Source organism: Heterodontus francisci, chromosome 3 (genome assembly GCF_036365525.1).
Source record: "Heterodontus francisci isolate sHetFra1 chromosome 3, sHetFra1.hap1, whole genome shotgun sequence".
Lineage (NCBI taxonomy): Eukaryota > Metazoa > Chordata > Chondrichthyes > Heterodontiformes > Heterodontidae > Heterodontus > Heterodontus francisci.
The window spans coordinates 174,289,122-174,301,640 of NC_090373.1; the positions used below are offsets into that span (position 1 = coordinate 174,289,122).

The 12,519-nt window shown below is 43.5% G+C and overlaps 1 protein-coding gene across 2 annotated transcripts in view; it reads left to right on the forward strand.

Annotated features, from left to right (window-relative positions):
* The first annotated feature begins 7,495 nt into the window (after positions 1-7,495).
* Positions 7,496-12,519, forward strand: part of trmt61b (tRNA methyltransferase 61B) — a 45,124-nt gene continuing 40,100 nt past the window's right edge. For both annotated transcript variants that reach the window (XM_068027687.1, XM_068027693.1), the window contains exon 1: positions 7,496-8,433. In XM_068027687.1, coding sequence (XP_067883788.1) covers positions 7,639-8,433 — 795 coding nt within the window. In that variant the 5' untranslated portion in view covers positions 7,496-7,638. The remainder of the gene's footprint in view (positions 8,434-12,519) is intronic.

The window sequence follows — 12,519 nt, forward strand, 5'->3', positions numbered from 1 at the left end:
GTGTTAGCGAATGCGCAGACGCAGGCTGCTGGGGGCGGGGCCTCGCCTGTCAATCAACAGAACGGCAGCATTGCTGGCTGATTGACATCAGTAATAGTCCTCCTAGCCTAGTCCAAAAGGACTAGAGACATCTCTCCCCATTAGAGAGAGTGACAGTTGGTAATGTCTTCTTAGGCAGTCCCTTCGGAACGAGGATGACTTTCTTCCACTCCAGGGTTGTGGGTCCTTAGGTGACTGAACAGTCCAATTCTGGATCCACACACTCTGCCGCAGGTGGGGCAGGTGGTGTTTGGTGAGGCAAGTGAATGGGATGCTCGAATTTCCAAACGCTCCTTCCACTGTTTGCATTTGGTCACTGCCTGGGCATGTCGATGTTGTTCGAACTGGCTGGCACCTTCCTGAATGCTTCTTCTCCATTTTGGGCGGTCTCGGGCAAAAGATTCTCACGAATCAGTGGAAATATCACATTTTTTCAGGGAGGCTTTAAGGACATTCTTGTAGCCTTTCCCCTGCCCTCCTCCGGGAGTTGGTAATGTACAGTTGAAGGTCACCACACTGCAAGCATGGGGCAAGGTGAGGAAGCAGGCCACAACTGGTACGAGGATTGAATCCATGCTGTTGGCACCTTTCTGCATCACACTCTAGCACTCTAGCCAACTTAGCTAACCGAGCACCCCACACCCACCCCCACCCCCCCCCACCACCCTGCTAATTGACACACAGTGGCAGCAGTATGTACCATCTACAAGATGCACTGCAGCAACTCACCAAGGCTCCTTCAACAACACCTTCCAAACCCACGACCTCTACCACCTCGAAGGACAAGGGCAGAAAATGCATGGGAACACCACCACCTGCAAGTTCCCCTCCAAGCCACACAGCATCCTGATTTGGAACTATATTGCCGTTCCATCACTGTCACTGGGTTAAAATCCTTCTTAACAGCACTGGAGGTGCAGCTCACCACCATCTTCTCAAGGACAATTAGGGATGGGAAATAAATGCTGGCATATCCAGCGACGCCCACATCCCATGAATGAATAAAACAAAAGAAACAGAAGCCAATTTGCACACAGCAAGCTCCTACAAACAACAATGTGATAAATACCAGATAATCTGTTTTTGTGATGTTGATTGAGGGATAATTATTGCCAACATCAGGGATAACTTCTGTGCTCTTCTTCAAAATAGTGCCATGAGATCTTTTATGTCCACCTGGGAGGGCAGACTGGGCATCGGTTTAATGCAGGCTTGTCCAATATACAGCCTGCACTCAGTGCTGCACTGGAGTGTCAGCCTTGATTTTTGTGCTCAAGTTTTGAACCCACAATCTTCTGACTGAAATACAAGCATGCAACCAACTGACTAATTCAGTTCAGTACTGAGAGGCCAGTGCATTGTCCAAGTGTTACTTTTTAGGACGAAATGTTGGGAAAAAAGTGACTACTTAGCCACATGTAAAAGATGCCATGGCCGTCTGATCAGGAAGTTCTCCTGATGTCCTTGCTAATATTCTTACCTCAATTAACACCACAAAAAAAAAGATCATCTGTTTGCTATATTACAACAGTGACTTCACTTCAAAAGCACTACATTCGCTGTAAAATGCTTTGGAACAACAACCTTGCATTTAAACTTCAGCTTTAACATAGCATAATGTCCCAAGGTGCTTCACAGAGAGTTATTAAACCAAATTTGACACCGAGCCACATAGAGAGATATTAGGACAGGTGATCAAAAGCTTGGTCAGCGAGATAGGATTTAAGAAACAGCTTAAAGGAGGAAAGAGAGGTAGAGATGTGAAGGTTTAGAGAGGGAATTCCCAAGGAATGCCTAAGGCAGCTAAAGACACAGCCACAAATGGTGGAGTGATTACAATCAGGGATGCTCAAGAGGCCAGAATTAAAGGAGCGCTGGTATCTTGGAAAGTTGTAAGGCTGAAGGAGGTTACAGAGATAGAAATGGACAAGGCGATGGAGGGATTTGAAAATAAGGATAAGAATTTTAAAATAGAGGGGTTGCTCAACTGGGACTCAATGTAGACCAGTAAGCAAAAGGGTGATGGATGAACGGGACGTTCTGAGTTCGTGCATGATGCTATATAAATGAAGAGTCTTTTTTTTATTCATTTGCTAATTGTAGGACTTTGCTGGGCCCAACAGTGACTGCACTTCAAAAACCAATTCATTGGTTGTAACATATGTTAGAACATCCTGAGAATGTGGTAAGGTGATATACAAATCCAAGTTCTTTCTTTCCAGAAGAGTAGAGTTCAATGTCACACACAGGCTGCAGCTACACACAGCAATACTGCTAGTATAATATTTTAATACATTGTATTTCTATATTGTGGCAATAACATCTTCTTCTTTGGCCTCCTTATCTCGAGAGACAATGGGTAGCGCCTGGAGGTGGTCAGTGGTTTGTGGAGCAGCGCCTGGAGTGGCTATAAAGGCCAATTCTAGAGTGACAGGCTCTTCCACAGGTGGTGCAGAAAGATTTGTTTGTCGGGGCTGTTACACAGTTGGCTCTCCCCTTGCGCCTCTGTCTTTTTTCCTGCCAACTACTAAGTCTCTTCGACTCGCCACACTTTAGTCCCGCCTTTATGGCTGCCCGCCAGCTCTGGCGGACGCTGGCAACTGACTCCCTCGACTTGTGATCAATGTCACAGGATTTCATGTCGCGTTTGCAGACGTCTTTAAAGCAGAGACATGGACAGCCGGTGGGTCTGATACCAGTGGCGAGCTCGCTGTACAATGTGTCCTTGGGGATCCTGCCATCTTCCATGTGGCTCACATGGCCAAGCCATCTCAAGCGCCGCTGATTCAGTAGTGTGTATAAGCTGGGGATGTTGGCCGCCTCGAGGACTTCTGTGTTGGAGATACGGTCCTGCCACCTGATGCCAAGTATTCTCCGGAGGCAGCAAAGATGGAATGAATTGAGACGTCGCTCTTGGCTGACATACATTGTACAGGCCTCGCTGCCATAGAGCAAGGTACTGAGGACACAGGCCTGATACACTCGGACTTTTGTGTTCCGTGTCAGTGCACCATTTTCCCACACTCTCTTGACCAGTCTGGACATAGCAGTGGAAGCCTTTCCCATGCGCTTGTTGATTTCTGCATCTAGAGACAGGTTACTGGTGATAGTTGAGCCTAGGTAGGTGAACTCTTGAACCATTTCCAGAGCGTGGTCGCCAATATTGATGGATGGAGCATATCTGACGTCCAGCCCCACGATGTTCATTTTCTTGAGGCTGATGGTTAGGCCAAATTCATTGCAGGCAGCCGCAAACCTATCGATGAGACTCTGCAGGCACTCTTCAGTGTGAGATGTTAAAGCAGCATCGTCAGCAAAGAGAAGTTCCCTGATGAGGACTTTCCATACTTTGGACTTCGCTCTTAGACGGGCAAGGTTGAACAACCTGCCCCCTGATCTTGTGTGGAGGAAAATTCCTTCTTCAGAGGACTTGAACGCATGTGAAAGCAGCAGGGAGAAGAAAATCCCAAAAGGTGTGGGTGCGAGAACACAGCCCTGTTTCACGCCACTCAGGATAGGAAAGGGTCTGATGCGGAGCCACCATGTTGAATTGTGCCTTTCATATTGTCATGGAATGAGGTGATGATACTTAGTAGCTTTGGTGGGCGTCCAATCTTTTCTAGTAGTCTGAAGAGACCACGTCTGCTGACGAGGTCAAAGGCTTTGGTGAGATCAATGAAAGGGAGAAGGGAGAACATCATGTCAACGGTCGATCTCTCTGCACGAAAGCCACATTGTGCCTCAGGGTAGACGCGCTGTGCCAATAACTATAGGATGAGAATTAGCCATGTGCTAATCAGGATAGTGTCGATCTGTAAACAGTAGATTATGTTTGTTTAACAGAAATTATGAGGAAATCCCTGTATACAGATCAAAAGAAGCAACTCCAAGGAATTTCCTGCCATAGCCAGGTCAGGTTGTTACAGTTAAATGCAGAGAAATGTGCGATATATTTTAGATTTATAAAAACTATCAACAGAGAAAGCTGAGATCTTCGATGCATAAATCTTTATCAGTAACAATGTAGATAGAAAAGGCCATAAAATGGCAAATGGATGTCTGAGGATCAGTGAATATAAATTTGTGCAAGATATTGTTTAGATGGAATTAAGATACAATTCAGTCATGATTGAACTAAATAACAGAACAGACTCAAGGAGCTGAATGGCCTACTCATGTTCCCATGTCCCTACGACCACGGTTAGTTAGGAAGAATATTTAGAGTCATGAAAAAGTGAGAGCAAAAAATCACTAGAATGGTACCAAGAATGAGAGATTAAACATATAAAAGCTAAAAAGAACTTGGGGCTTTTTCACTGAATAGAGAAGCTTAAATCAGGAAACTAATAGCATTTTTCATAATTATAAATCATTTTCAAGTGTAAATAATGGAAGATTGTTTCAACAGCTTGGTGAATGGGCAGCACGAAGGGACAAACACAGTGTTCTCACTAAAAGGATGAAGTTAGAAAACATATTCATACAGCAGGTTATTTAACAATGTATGCTTTACCATATATGGTCACTGAGGCAGAGATTAAAACATTTTACGTTATCACAGTGATTACACTTCAAATTACTTAATTGGCTGTAAAGCACTTTGGGATGTTGTGAGGTTGCGAAAAGCATTATATAAATGCAAGATGGTTCTTTTATCCTTTCTTTATAATTTAAAATGAAATTGAGTTGTTATTTGAGAAGGAAGAACATAAAACAGCAGGGAAATGGGATTAGGGTAAATTTCTAATGAAATGAAGAGTTAGCCATCCCTCGATCAAAACCACTACATTCTCTTTAATATAATGTACATTAATTTATGTGCATTTTTCCTAATGCGCCACCTTATCAAATACTGTTTTAAAATCCATATCCGCATCTCTGAGATACGATGAACAGTCTGTGATTCTAGAAGTAGTGTGTAAGGTCATTTCGCTTATAACATCAGTGCGACTGATGTATCACAATTTACAGCAACAAAATAATTTGTATTATAATTATATTAATAAAGAGGTTAATTTCTATATATAGGAGCAATGTGCAAAGACTGTCACAGCTGCAGGCCAGAGAGTAGTGACGGTGATACATTATAATCCTATACTACAATTAATTCTATAGGAAGCGCATGTAAAACCCTTCATAGGCTGTAGTACCATACATTATGTCACTCTCAAAAAAAGTTTCATGAATTAAAAGGGATTGACAAGTCAGATCACCCCTATTATTTCCCTATTTCTTCTACTATTTTTGTTATTAGGATGTGGGTGACTGGCAAGGCCAACATTTATTGTCCATCCCTAATTGTCCTGAAAAGATGCGGATGAGTCTTGTCCTTGTCTTATTGCAGCCTTTGCAGTGATGGTATTCCCAAGACGGTGAAACATCGTAAGATTTATGGCACCGAAGGCCATTCGGCCCATTGTGTCCATGGCAGCCAAAAGAGAGTTATCACACCTAATTCCACTTTCCAGTATTTGGTCCATAGCCCTGTAGGTTACAGCACCTCAAGTGCATATCCAAATATTTTGTTAAATGCGTTGAGGGTTTCTCCCTCTATCATCCTTTCAGGCAGTGAGTTCTAGATCCCCAGCACACTCTGGTAAAACAATTTCTCCTCAACTCCCCTCTAATCCTTCCACCAATTATTTTAAATCTATGCCCTGGTTATTGACCTCTCTGCTATAGAAATAGGTCCCTCCTATCCACTCTATCTAAGCCCCTCATAATTTTGGAGATCTCAGTTAAATCTCCCCTCAGCCTCCTCTATTGCAAAGAAAACAATGCCAGCCTGTTCAAACTTTCCCATAGCTAAAGTTCTCCATTCCTGGCAATATCCTTGTAAATCTCTTCTGTACCCTCCCTAGTGTGAACAGATGGTTCCTGTAATGCTGCAACCAGAATTGTACACAGCTACGATCTAACTAGTGGTTTGTACAACTCTAGCATAACCTCCCTGCTCTTATACCTTAGGTCTCAGCCAATGAAGGAAAGTATCCCGAATGTCTTCTTGACCACCTTATCTACCTGTCCTATTACTTCTACCATTTTATTGTGTATTCCCTTGCCTTATCCTTCCCAAATGCATTACCTCACACGTCTCTGGATTGAATTCCATTTGCCACATTTTTGCCCACCTGACCAGTCCATTGATACCTTCCTGCAATCTACAGCTTTCTTTCTCACTGTCAACCAAACAGCCAATTGTGGTATCATCTGCAAACTTCTCAATCACACCCCTACATTTAAGTCTAAATTATTGATCATATACCACAAATAGCAAGGGCCCTGTACTGAGCCCGGCAGAACCCCCCTGGAAACAGCCTTCCAGTCACAAAAACAGTCATCGACCATAACTGTTTGCTTCCTGCTGATTTTGGACCCAACTTGCCACTTTCCCATGGATTCCATGAGCTTTTAATGTACTGATCAGTCTGGCATGTGGGACCATGCCAAAAGCTTTACTGAAGTCCTTGTAGACTACATCAAACACGGTACCCTCATTGATCCTCCGTGTTACTCCCTCAAAAGGCAGGGAATTCCAGGGTCTTAGTTCAGCAAGGGAACATGGAGAGAATGTTGTTCACACAATATTTCTGCTCTTGTCCTTTACAGTAGTGGAAGTCACAGGGGGAGGGCAGTGATGTTAAAGAAACCTAATGCCACAATGCATCTTATGGGTGTGTATGTGAAAAAGACAGACTGCAATTTCATTTAACTACATGGAACTTAAATCACTTTAAAGAAAGAAAGCTTTATAAGGAACCTTTATGTCCTCATGACCTTCTAAAGTGCTTCACAACCAATTAATTAATTGTAAAATGTTACTTTACAGGCAAATGTGATTGGAAAATTGCCTATTGAGATAAATGACTACTTGATCTGTTTTGGTGGTGTTGGCTGAGGGATGAATGTTGGTCAAGATACTGGGGAACTCCCCAATTCTTCTTCAAAAGTGCCACAGGATCATTTTACATTCACCTAATCAGGCAGACAGGGCCCTGGTTTAACATCACAGCTGAAATACTGCACTTCTTGCAACAGGACACTCCTAATTCTGCACTGCCTTGGCTTAAGTTCTCAATTCCTGCATAAAATCATACAGCACAGAAGGAGGCTATTCAGCCCGTTATGCCTGTGCCAGCTCTTTGAACTATCCAATTAGTCCTATTCCACTATGTGCTGAAGTCTCTACAGAGGGACTTGAGCCCTCAATCTTCTGATATGGAGGCGACAGTGCTTCCAACTGAGGCAAACTGTCATTAACAATTCCAAGCCTCAAAATAAGTCACTTTAAAAGTGCAAACAGAGCTGCAACGGGCCACACGTGTGAAACTAGGATCCCTGTCTGATAATACCGCAGAGGTACATTTTACATGGCCATCCTAAGCTGAACTCCACGTGTCTCCCTGTACAGGGGATATGTCTGGTCGCTTTTATATGATGCCTTGGTATGGGGAGGAGCTTTGCAAAGCTGCTGCTTCCTGCTTGGAAAGCAGAGATCGGTGGGACTGAAGATTGCAGCAGGCAATGTAACACAAAACAATTCGATTCTACTGTGGGGAGAAAGTGGTGCGAAGCAGAGGGACAGAGAGAAACTGGAAAATGCTGCGTCCTGTGCGAGCAATGGGCAAAGCAGCCAAATGCTTTACGCAGTTTTGGGCAGCAGCCAAAGCTTCTTACCCTTGGCTCCTTTCTCAATGCCCCGGCGCTGAGCAAGCCTTCAGCAGGCGCCTGGAGTCGGTCGGCTCCATCCCTCCAAGCCCAGGGGCTGGAGATGATCGGGAAAGAGAAGCAGCTGAGCCTGGACGCGAGGTTGGAGCTAGCCAGAATTGGCCAGGGTGGGCACGGTCTTCCTCCTGGCCGGCCAGAGGCGGTCTGCTCCCCAGGAGACGCTCCTTGTCCCCGCTGGAACGGGTTAGCAGCCTGATCCCCGACCAGATGTTGTCCCAGGAGGTATTGGACCTGCGGGAGCAGCAGACAAATCAGGGACCAGGTGGAAGCAGTGGCCCAAGAAGTTACAACGCAGCATCTGTGCCAACTGTACCTGCAGGTTTGCAGGCAGCTCCTAGGAGAAGCTGGGATCTGCCCCAGGAGGAAGTCCAGGAAACTGCATCCCAACTGAAATCCCCAGCCAAAGAAGTGCTCTTTAAAACTGGGGATGTGGTCCTGGTGGAGTTTCGCAGGAGACGCCACTTGGAATTGCAAAAGATGTTCAATTTGGTGGAAGGTGGAAAGCTGCACACTAAGTGGGGGATGCTGACCCACCAGGAGATCCTGGGAAGACTCCCTGGCCAAGTACTCAGGACTTCCATTGGCTTTGAGTTCATCTTGAGGAGACCGTCCTTGGAGGAATTTGTGCTGCTGATGAAGAGAGGACCAGCCATTTCTTATCCAAAAGTATGGAGTGATTTTTTTTTAAAAGAAAAAATCTTGGCCATTCGAAAGATTTAAAAGGTTAAAAACAAATCATCTCATTTTAACATAAATGCCCAATTTAAACTTTTAAAATTTTGAGAATGGCCAAATGTGAACATTTCTGCCCTCTCCTCTAAGAAAGTGTCAGGTATACTCTGGAGAACTAGGGTTGTATTCCCTGGAATTTAGAAGGTTACAAGATGATTTGATCAAAGTTTTCAAGATATTATGGGAAACAGATAAGGTAGTTCCCACTGTGGTTGACAGGGCCCTCAACCGTGTCCGGCCCATTCCCCGCATCTCTACCCTCACCCCTTCCCCTCCCTCCCAGAACCGTGACAGGGTTCCCCTTGTCCTCACTTTCCACCCCATCAGCCTCCATATCCAAAGGATCATCCTCCGCCATTTCCGCCACCTCCAGTGTGATGCCACTACCAGTCGCATCTTCCCCTCCCTTCCCCTGTCAGCATTCCGAAGGGATCATTCCCTCCGCGACACTCTGGTCCACTCCTCCATTACCCCCACCACCTCGTCCTCATCCCATGACACCTTCCCCTGCAATCGCAGGAGGTGTAATACCTGCCCATTTACCTCCTCTCTCCTCACTGTCCCAGGCCCCATACACTCCTTTCAGGTGAAACGGCGATTTACTTGTACTTCTTTCAATGTAGTATACTGTATTCGCTGCTCACAGTGTGGTCTCCTCTACATTGGGGAGACCGAGCGCAGACTGGGTGACCGCTTTGCGGAACATCTCTGCTCAGTCCGCAAGCAGGACCCTGAGCTTCCGGTTGCTTGCCATTTCAACACTCTCCCCTGCTCTCATGCTCACATCTCTGTCCTGGGATTGCTGCAGTGTTCCAGTGAACATCAACGCAAGCTCGAGGAACAGCATCTCATCTACCGATTAGGCACACTACAGCCTGCCGGACTGAACATTGAGTTCAATAATTTCAGAGCATGACAGCCCCCCATTTTACTTTCATTTTTAGTTATTTTTTCTTCCTTTTTATTTTACATTTTTTTCCATCTTTTTTTTGCATTTATTTCATTTCATCTTAGTTTGTTCAGTTTGCTTACCCACTGTTTTTTTTCAGGTTTGCACTTGCTGCTGTTCAATATTCAGTGTATTAACACCTAATCTGTACTAATGCTTTGTCTTTCAACACACCATTAACGTATTGTTTGCCTTTGCTCCGTGACCTTTTGGTCAGCTATGTGACCTGGTCCAATCTGCACCTTCTCCTTTGTTATCTCTTACCCCACCCCCACCTCGCTTGCTTATAACCTGTGACTTTTCTAATATTAGTCAGTTCCGATGAAGGGTCACTGACCCGAAACGTTAACTCTGCTTCTCTTTTCACAGATGCTGCCAGACCTGCTGAATGATTCCAGCATTTCTTGTTTTTATTTCAGATTTCCAGCATCCGCAGTATTTTTCTTTTAAGGTAGCTGGAGAGACTATTTCTGCTGGTTGGGGAGTCTTGGACTAGGGAGCATCGTCTTAAAAATTAGAGCCAGACCTTTTCCGGAGTGAAATTAGGAAACACTTCTACATGCAAAGGGTGGTAGAAATTTGGCACTCTCTTCTACAAATGACAATTGAAATTTAAAACTGAGATTGATCATTTTTATGGTATATGGTGGTATCTGAAGTTAGGTTGTACATCAGACATGATCTCAATGAATGGTGGAACAGGCTCAAGGTGCTAAATGGCCTACTCCTGTTCTATGAGAAGGACATCTAAACTGCTTTCAGACCTCTGCCCATGACCCACTTGTAGAATATGTATGAGTAAGAGTGGCTAGTAAAATATGAGAGTTAGAGGTCCAAAGGTTTCTCTCTTTAAGTACTTTAAAGCCAGACGACCAGTGGGGCACTTAAAGCTCTGCTTCAGGAATGCTTGCAAGCGTGACGTGAAGGCCCTAAAGATGTTGACTGTCGAAGATAAATACTGTTGAGGAAAGCCATCTGGCCCATTCAGGAAAAATCTGTACCTTCCACCATTACAGCATATTTTAAATGATTCCAAAACTTCTGCCTCCACTGTTCAACCCAGAATTATATCTGTGCTCCTCTTCCAAGACAGTGCCTGTTGAAAGTACTGGAAATATATAGCAAGTCAACCAACATTTGAAAAGTGTTATGATGGTGCTTCTGTATCTCTTGTTAAGTATTTTTTTGAGGACTCATTTTTTTAGAATTATGGACATTGTCTTATTTGGGAAAACTGAAGAGGATTCCATGGATGTTTTTTCACCAGGGTCATTCAAAAGAGGTCATTGGAAGGTCTTTTGGACTTGGTTTGTAAACAACCCTTACTAGAAGTCACCTGTCTTCAGATAAATACCCAGCAGGGCTTTTTGACATGGGGGAGATGTTTACAGAGAGGTAACAGGTCAAGATTTATAGGGGTCAGGAGGCTTGACTCTTGAGATATTGTTTTTGGTTTTGCTTTAGACAGTCAGTTGGGATTGGACAGTGTTTTGAAAGGAAATTACGAATCAACCTGCTAAGGACAAAACCCCAGCTCAGCCTTTTTCCATCTCTTTGAAAAGCCTGGCAGCTTTTCCATCTCTTTGAGAACTTCCTGAGGATAGAGTAAGAAATAGAGAAACTGATGCTGCATTTCTCTTGAAAGGCCTGCCAGAAACCCCTGTTGCTGCATTTTGCCTGGAAAACCTATCAAACTGATCTTCAGTGTCACCTGAAAAGAACTGTTCTAGAAGGATCCCAGTAACAGCTGTCTTTGTATTTGGGACGTCAAACCAAAAAAGGGACAACTGACAGCTTTCCATATCTTTTTCTTCCAGAATTAGCAAGTATTTGGCTAAAGTATTCTTTTTTGGGTTTTTTTGTAACAGAGTTCTAAAGCGAAAATCTCTCTTTTTTTTTGGTTAACGTGTGTGTGTGTCTGTCTGTGTCTGTGTCTGTGTGTGTCTGTCTAAGGTAAAAGGGAATTTTCATATTTCAGTGTGTGTGTTGATACTTTGCTTCATTACTGGCTAAGTCTTGTTTTATAATTATCTGATAATTTTGTTGTTTATTAAAGAAACCTGGTTGGTGTAATTTATTCTGGGATAAAAATAGGGTCTATGATTGACCAGTTCGTTATCTGGATCAACATTTTAAATATATGTTGTGAACTGTGAGAAGTGGAACTAGAAAAAAAAGTGCACTCCTCCCGCCTCGGTCGTAACAAAAGAAAAAGACGTGTTAATGATTCTGGCTGAGCTCTGATCTCTCAAAGGGTCTAAATCCAAAAGTTAACCTGCCACCTCACTTTTTAAGATGACTATAGTTCTGTTGTGCATTTCCAATGTTTTCTGTTTTTCTGTTTAGAAACATAGAAAATAGGAGCAAGAGTAGGCCATTCGGCCCTTCAGGCCTGCTCCACCATTTAAAAAAGATCATGGCTGATCATCTAATTCAGTACCCTGTTCCTGCTTTCTCCCCATATCCCTTGATCCCTTTGGCATTAACGAATGTATTTATCTCCTTCTTGAATATAGTTCATTTTATGTGAACATGGTGCCTGTATTGTCTGTTACGAATGTTCATCAATTCTAATCTTTATTGGTTAATCTCTGTGTTCTCTTTCCTAATTGGTGAATAACAAAAATAGAAACTAACCAAGCATATTGCACAAAATCTTTAATCCACGGATTTATTTTCTCCATAATCACATTACTACAAAATAAGTCTCCAATTTACATCCACCATGTCAATTCCCCACCCAGCCCATTATTTACCCATAAAAATATTTCTCAATTAAGAGACGGTGGTGTAGTGGTAATGTTACTAGGCTAGTAATCCAGAGACCCAGGCTAATGTCTGGGGACACTGGTTCAAAACCCACCATGGTAGCTGATGGAATTTAAATTCAATTAATTCACAAAAATCTGGAATTTAAAGCTAGTTTCAGTAATGATGCCATGAAACTATCATCGATTGTTGTAAAAATCCATCTGATTCACTTTAAGGATGGAAATCTGCCATCCTTACCTGGTCTGGCCTACATGTGACTCCAGACCCACAGCAATGTGGTTGATTTTTAACTATCCTCT